This window comes from Oncorhynchus masou, chromosome 20 (assembly GCF_036934945.1).
Source record: "Oncorhynchus masou masou isolate Uvic2021 chromosome 20, UVic_Omas_1.1, whole genome shotgun sequence".
Taxonomy (NCBI): domain Eukaryota; kingdom Metazoa; phylum Chordata; class Actinopteri; order Salmoniformes; family Salmonidae; genus Oncorhynchus; species Oncorhynchus masou.
The window spans coordinates 28,449,278-28,456,777 of NC_088231.1; the positions used below are offsets into that span (position 1 = coordinate 28,449,278).

Consider the following 7,500-nt stretch of genomic DNA (forward strand, 5'->3'; position numbering starts at 1 on the left):
AAGGCTGAGGGCTCTGTTTAGACCACGAGGCAGGAGGGCTGAGGGCTCTGCTTAGACCACGAGGCAGGAGGGCTGAGGGCTCTGTTTAGACCACGAGGCAGGAGGGCTGAGGGCTCTGTTTAGACCACGAGGCAGGAGGGCTGAGGGCTCTGTTTAGACCACGAGGCAGGAGGGCTGAGGGCTCTGTTTAGACCACGAGGCAGGAAGGCTGAGGGCTCTGTTTAGACCACGAGGCAGGAGGGCTGAGGGCTCTGTTTAGACCACGAGGCAGGAGGGCTGAGGGCTCTGTTTAGACCACGAGGCAGGAGGGCTGAGGGCTCTGTTTAGACCACGAGGCAGGAGGGCTGAGGGCTCTGCTTAGACCACGAGGCAGGAGGGCTGAGGGCTCTGCTTAGACCACGAGGCAGGAGGGCTGAGGGCTCTGTTTAGACCACGAGGCAGGAGGGCTGAGGGCTCTGCTTAGACCACAGGACCACGAGGCAGGAGGGCTGAGGGCTCTGTTTAGACCACGAGGCAGGAGGGCTGAGGGCTCTGTTTAGACCACGAGGCAGGAGGGCTGAGGGCTCTGTTTAGACCACGAGGCAGGAGGGCTGAGGGCTCTGTTTAGACCATGAGGCAGGAGGGCTGAGGGCTCTGCTTAGACCACAGGACCACGAGGCAGGAGGGGCTGAGGGCTCTGTTTAGACCACGAGGCAGGAGGGCTGAGGGCTCTGTTTAGACCACGAGGCAGGAGGGCTGAGGGCTCTGTTTAGACCACGAGGCAGGAGGGCTGAGGGCTCTGTTTAGACCACGAGGCAGGAGGGCTGAGGGCTCTGGCCAGGAATGTACCTGTGCATTTGAACCCCAAACAGGACTTCACCTGCGACGACGGTACCTAAGATATAAACCATGTAAATATGTACATTCCTCCCCTGGGCTTATAGTTTACATCCCTCTATCCTTCTCTCTCACTCCCCTCTCCCTCCTCTCTCACTCCCCTCTCTCCCTCCTCTCTCCTCTCTCCTTCCTTTCTCCCTCCTCTCTCCTCTCTCCTTCCTCTCTCCCTCTTCTCTCCCTCCTCTCTTATCTCTCTCTCTAGGTAATGATGAGAACAGTTGTAGTCCAGTGTTGAGGTGTCCTGCCGAATGCAGCTGTCTGGATACAGTGGTCCGCTGTAGTAACAAGGGCCTCAGCACCCTGCCTAAAGGACTGCCCAAGGACACCACAGAACTGTGAGATCTCATCTGTTTGTCTGTCTGTCTGTCTGTCTGAATGTCTGTCTGAATGTCTGTCTGAATGTCTGTCTGTCTGTCTGTCTGTCTGTCTGTCTGTCTGTCACTCACTCACTCACTCACTCTGTCTCAATTCAATTCAAGGGCTTTATTGGCATGGGAAACGTGTTAACATTGCCAAAGCAAGTGAGGTAGATAATATATAAAGTGAAATAAACATTAAAAATTAACAGTAAAATTAAAATTAACAGTAAAATTAACAGTAAAATTAACATACAGAAGTTTCAAAACAATAAAGACATTACAATTGTCATATTATATATATATATATACAGTGTTTTAACAATGTACAAATGGTAAAGGACACAAAATAAAATAAATAAGCATAGATATGGGTTGTATTTACAATGGTGCGTGTTCTTCACTGGTTGCCCTTTTCTCGTGGCAACAGGTCACAAATCTTGCTGCTCTGATGGAACACTGTGGAATTTTACCCAGTAGATATGGGAGTTTTTCAAAATTGGATTAGTTTTCAAATTCTTTGTGGATCTGTGTAATCTGAGGGAAATATGTCTCTCTAATATGGTCATACATTGGGCAGGAGGTTAGGAAGTGCAGCTCAGTTTCCACCTCATTTTGTGGGCAGTGAGCACATAGCCTGTCTTCTCTTGAGAGCCATGTCTGCCTACGGCGGCCTTTCTCAATAGCAAGGCTATGCCCACTAAGTCTGTACATATTCAAAGCTTTCCTTAAGTTTGGGTCAGTCACAGTGGTCAGGTATTCTGCCGCTGTGTACTCTCTGTTTAGCGCCAAATAGCATTCTAGTTTGCTCTGTTTTTTTGTTAATTCTTTCCAATGTGTCAAGTAATTATCTTTTTGTTTTCTCATGATTTGGTTGGGTCTAATTGTGCTGTTGTCCTGAGGCTCTGTAGGGTGTGTTTGTGTCTGTCTGTCTGTCTGTCTGTCTGTCTGTCTGTCTGTCTGTCTCTACATGTCTGTCTGTCTGTCTGTCTGTCTGTCTGTCTGTCTGTCTGTCTGACTACCTGTCTGTCTGACTATCTGTCTCTCTCTCTCTCTCGCTCCTCTCTCCTCTCTCTCTCTCTGTCTCTCTTTCTTTCTCTCTCTCTCCCTCTCATCTCTCTCTCTCTCTCTCCTCTCTCTCCCTCTCCTCTCTCTCTCTCTCTCTCTCTCTCTAGGTATCTGGATGGTAACCAGCTCACACAAGTTCCAGTGGAACTCTCAAATTACAAGCACTTAACACTCATGTAGGTGTCACACACACACACGCACGCACCAGTGTATGTCCAGAGTGACTTGTTGTCTGCAGTCTGCCTGTAGCACTAACTCTGGCTGGAAATATTGTCTATGTGTGTGTGTGTGTGTGTGTGTGTGTGTGTGTGTGTGTGTGTGTGTGTGTGTGTGTGTGTGTGCGTGTGCGTGCGTGCGTGTGTGTGTGTGTGTGTGTGTGTGTGTGTGCATACAAGCCTCTGTGAGCATGAGTGTGTGTTACATGCTGCTTCCCCTTGTTGTTTCAGTGATCTGAGTAACAACCAGATCAGCACGTTGTCCAACTACAGCCTGAGTAACATGACAGAACTACTGACACTGTGAGTCTGCTGGCTATATGTCTCGTTGGGCTGGGGGTGGGGGTGGGGGGGTCACTATCCTCCTGAGGACCAGAAGGATCAGGGGAGGGGGGGGGTTTACTATTAGTTAGGAGTTAGGGGTTAGGGTTAGGAGTTAGGGGTTAGGGTTAGGAGTTAGGGTTAGGAGTTAGGGTTAGGGGGTAGGAGTTAGGGTTAGGAGTTAGGGTTAGGGGGTAGGAGTTAGGGTTTAGGAGTTAGGGTTTAGGAGTTAGGGTTAGGAGTTAGGAGTTAGGGTTAGGAGTTAGGGTTAGGGGGTAGGAGTTAGGGTTAGGGTTAGGAGTTAGGGTTAGGAGTTAGGGTTAGGGGGTAGGAGTTAGGGTTTAGGAGTTAGGGTTTAGGAGTTAGGGTTAGGAGTTAGGGTTAGGAGTTAGGGTTAGGAGTTAGGAGTTGGGGTTAGGGAGTTAGGGTTAGGAGTTAGGGGTTAGGTTAGGGTTAGGAGTTAGGAGTTAGGGTTAGGAGTTAGGGTTAGGAGTTAGGAGTTAGGGGTTAGGGTTAGGAGTTAGGGTTAGGAGTTAGGGGTTAGGGTTAGGAGTTAGGGGTTAGGGTTAGGAGTTAGGGTTAGGGTTAGAGTTAGGGTTAGGAGTTAGAGTTAAAAGTTAGGGTTAGGAGTTAAAAGTTAGGGTTAGGGTTAGGAGTTAGGAGTTAGGAGTTAGGTTAGGAGTTAGGAGTTAGGAGTAAAAGGAGTTAGGAATTAAAGGAGTTAAATTAGGGTTAGGGTTAGGAGTTGGGGTTAAGGGTTAGGAGTTAGGGTTAAAGTTAGGTTAAAATTAAGATTAAAGTTAGGGTTAAGTTAAAATTAAAGGGTTAAAGTTAAATTAAAATTAGGAATTAAAATTAAGGATTAGGAGTTAGGTTAAAAGGTTAGGAGTTAGGTTAGGAGTTAGGAATTAGGGTTAAAGGAGTTAAATTAAAATTAAAGGAGTTAGGGTTAGAGTTAGAAAAAAGTTAGGTTATTAAAATTAGGAGTTAGGGTTAGGAGTTAGGGGTTAAGGAGTTAGGAGTTAGGGTTAGGAGTTAGGGTTAAAAGTTAAAAAATTAGGAAAATGAAAATTAGGGTTTAAGGAATTAGGGTTAGGAGTTAAAATTTAGGAGTTAGGAAACTAAAATTAGAAGTTAAAATTTAAAGAAATAGGAGTTAGGGTTAAAATTAAAATTAGGGTTAAAGTTAGGGTTTATTGGACTGATTAAAATTTAAAAGTTAGGAGTTAAAGGTTAGGGTTAGGAGTTAAGTTAAATTAAAATTAAAAATTAGAGTTAAATTAAGGAGTTAAAATTAGGGTTAGGAATTAAAATTGATTAGGAGTTAAATTAAAATTAAAATTAAGTTAGGAATTAGGGTTAGGAGTTAAAGTTAAATTAAGGTTACAGTTAAAATTAAAGTTGGGGTTAGGGTTAGAAAGTTAGGGTTCAAGTTAGGGTTAGGGGTTAGGTAGGAGTTAGGGTTGGGTTAGGAGTTAGGGTTAAGGAGTTAGGGTTAAAATTAGGGTTAGGGTTTAGGAGTTAGGGTTTAGTTGGGTTAGGAAGTTAGGGTTAGGAAGTTAGGATTAGGAGTTAGGGGTAGGAGTTAGGTTAAAAGAGTTAGGAGTTAGGGTTAGGAGTTAGGGTTAGGAGTTAGGGTTAGGGGGTAGGAGTTAGGGTTAGGAGTTAGGGGGTAGGAGTTAGGGTTAGGAGTTAGGATTAGGAGTTAGGAGTTAGGGTTAGGAGTTAGGGTTAGGAGTTAGGGTTAAAAGTTAGGATTAGGAGTTAGGAGTTAGGGTTAGGGGTTAGGGTTTAGGAGTTAGGGTTAGGAGTTAGGGGTAGGAGTTAGGGTTAGGAGTTAGGAGCTAGGGTTAGGAGTTAGGAGCTAGGGTTAGGGGCTAGGGTTAGGGGTTAGTGAACATAGGATTTTGAATGGGAATCAAAATATAGACTGACCAGGTGATAGATATGATCAATTACAGTACCTGAGAATATAGACTGACCAGGTGAAAGATATGATCATTTACAGTACCTGAGAATATAGACTGACCAGGTGATAGATATGATCAATTACAGTACCTGAGAGTATAGACTGACCAGGTGAGTCCAGGTGAAAGCTATGATCCCTTATTGATGTCACTTGTTAAATAATAATATCAATAATATCCCATTTAGCAGACGCTTTTGTCCAAAGCGACTTACAAGTCGGCTGGGGCCACTACTTTTGCATATGGGTGGCCCCAGTGGGAAACGAACCCACGACGCTTGGCGTTGCAAGCGCCATGCTCTACCGACTGAGCCACACAGGACCCTTCCACTTCAATCAGTGTAGATGAAGGGGAGGAGACAAGTTAAAGAAGGATGTTTCATAGGGGGGGTATGGTCGTAGCTGCCAGGCCTAGCTGTTTGATTCAAGAACTGCAACGCTGCTGGGTTTTTAAAGCTCAACAGTATATCAAGAATGGTCCACCACCCAAAGGACATCCAGCCAACTTTGACACAACTTGTGGGAAGCGTTGGAGTCAACACGGGCCAGCATCCCTGTGGGACGCTTTCAACACCTTGTAGAGTCCCTGCCCCGACGAATCGAGTCTGTTCTGAGGACAAACAGGAGGGGGCCCACACAGTATTAGGAAGGTGTTCCTAATGTTTTGTACACTCGGTGTGGACCTCGATGTTTTGTGTTTCAGATGGTTTCTCACCTTCAACATTGTACCAAGGCGGTCTGTAGTGTGTTTTAACGTGTCTCTGTGTGTGTGTAGAATCCTGAGCTACAACCGTTTGAGATGCGTACCAGTCAGGGCCTTCGATGGACTCAAGTCTCTACGGTTACTGTGAGTATCCGTAGTATCTATGGAACTAGATGACCTGTCGTTGTGTGTCTGTACGTCCCCATGGTAACCTGTTGTTGCGTGTCTGTACGTCCCCATGGTAACCTGTTGTTGCGTGTCTGTAGGTCCCCATGGTAACCTGTTGTTTTGTGTCTGTATGTCGCCGTGGTAACCCGTTGTTTTGTGTCTGTATGTCTCCATGGTAACCTGTTGTTTTGTGTTTGTAGGTCTCCATGGTAACTTGTTGTTTTGTGTCTGTAGGTCTCCATGGTAACCTGTTGTTTTGTGTTTGTAGGTCTCCATGGTAACCCGTTGTTTTGTGTCTGTATGTCTCCATGGTAACCTGTTGTTTTGTGTCTGTATGTCTCCATGGTACCGGTTATTTTGTGTCTGTATGTCTCCATGGTTAACCTGATGTTGTGTGTCTGTAGGTCCCCATAGTAATATGTTGGTGTGTGTCTGTAGGTCCCCATGGTAACCTGATGTTGTGTGTCTGTAGGTTTCCATGGTAACCTGTTGTTGCGTGCCTGTAGGTCCCCATGGTAACCTGTTGTTGTGTGTCTGTAGGTCCCCATGGTAACCTGTTGTTATGTGTCTGTAGGTCTCTCCATGGAAACGACATATCTGTGATACCGGAGGGAGCTTTCAAAGACCTGGCCTCGCTCTCTCACCTGTGAGTAACACAAACGCATGCACACACCACTCATTGTTGTCTATGCAACAACGACAAGCCACCTGGGTCTGATCACTTGGATGGAAAATGACTGATAATTAGTCATAATTAATTAGGATAATATAGCGGACGATATTGCCACTCCTATTGGCCATCTGTTCAACCTAAGGCTACAGGAAAGGGTGTTCCCTCAGGCCTGGAGGGAAGGTAGTCATTCCTCTGCCCCCTTTACGGGCTCAAAAAGCAATCAGCCCGTTAAATCGTGTTTGAACAGATACAATGTTTTTTTTTCACAGTAAACAAATGAACAATGTATTTTCAGCTTACAGCACTAACAGCACTAGCAACAAGGCAGGTCCGACAAGCCCTAGTTTCTACCATCTTAACAACACTGTCAACAAGGCAGGTCCTACAGGCCCTAGTTTCTACCTTCTTAACAACACTATCAACAAGGCAGGTCCTACAGGCCCTAGTTTCTACCTTCTTAACAGCACTATCAACAAGGCAGGTCCTACAGGCCCTAGTTTCTACCTTCTTAACAACACTATCAACAAGGCAGGTCCTACAGGCCCTAGTTTCTACCTTCTTAACAGCACTATCAACAAGGCAGGTCCTACAGGCCCTAGTTTCTACCTTCTTAACAGCACTATCAACAAGGCAGGTCCTACAGGCCCTAGTTTCTACCTTCGTAACAGCACTATCAACAAGGCAGGTCCTACAGGCCCTAGTTTCTACCTTCTTAACAACACTATCAACAGGGCAGGTCCTGCAGGCCCTAGTTTTGTCACACCTGGAAAACTATTCAGTCGTGTGGTCAGATGTCACAAAAAAGGACTTTGCAATTGTCTCAGAGCAGGGCAGCACGGCTGGTTCAGAACAGGGCAGCACGGCTGGTTCAGATCAGGGCAGCACGGCTGGTTCAGATCAGGGCAGCACGGCTGGCTCAGAACAGGGCAGCACGGCTGGTTCAGAACAGGGCAGCACGGCTGGTTCAGAACAGGGCAGCACGGCTGGTTCAGAACAGGGCAGCACGGCTGGATCAGAACAGGGCAGAGCACGGCTGGTTCAGAACAGGGCAGCACGGCTGGTTCAGAACAGGGCAGCACGGCTGGTTCAGAACAGGGCAGCACGGCTGGTTCAGAACAGGGCAGCACGGCTGGTTCAGAGCAGGGCAGCACGGC

General features: G+C 46.5%; 2 protein-coding genes across 2 annotated transcripts in view; one reads left to right on the forward strand and one right to left on the reverse strand.

Moving 5' to 3' along the window:
* Positions 1 to 7,500, reverse strand: part of LOC135507226 (slit homolog 2 protein-like) — a 640,120-nt gene that overhangs the window by 197,719 nt on the left and 434,901 nt on the right.
* Positions 1 to 7,500, forward strand: part of LOC135506437 (slit homolog 2 protein-like) — a 117,396-nt gene that overhangs the window by 44,785 nt on the left and 65,111 nt on the right. Inside the window, exons 18-22 of the mRNA XM_064925829.1 lie at positions 1,079 to 1,211; positions 2,408 to 2,476; positions 2,747 to 2,818; positions 5,578 to 5,649; positions 6,248 to 6,319. Of these exons, the coding sequence (XP_064781901.1) occupies positions 1,079 to 1,211; positions 2,408 to 2,476; positions 2,747 to 2,818; positions 5,578 to 5,649; positions 6,248 to 6,319 (418 nt within the window). The remainder of the gene's footprint in view (positions 1 to 1,078; positions 1,212 to 2,407; positions 2,477 to 2,746; positions 2,819 to 5,577; positions 5,650 to 6,247; positions 6,320 to 7,500) is intronic.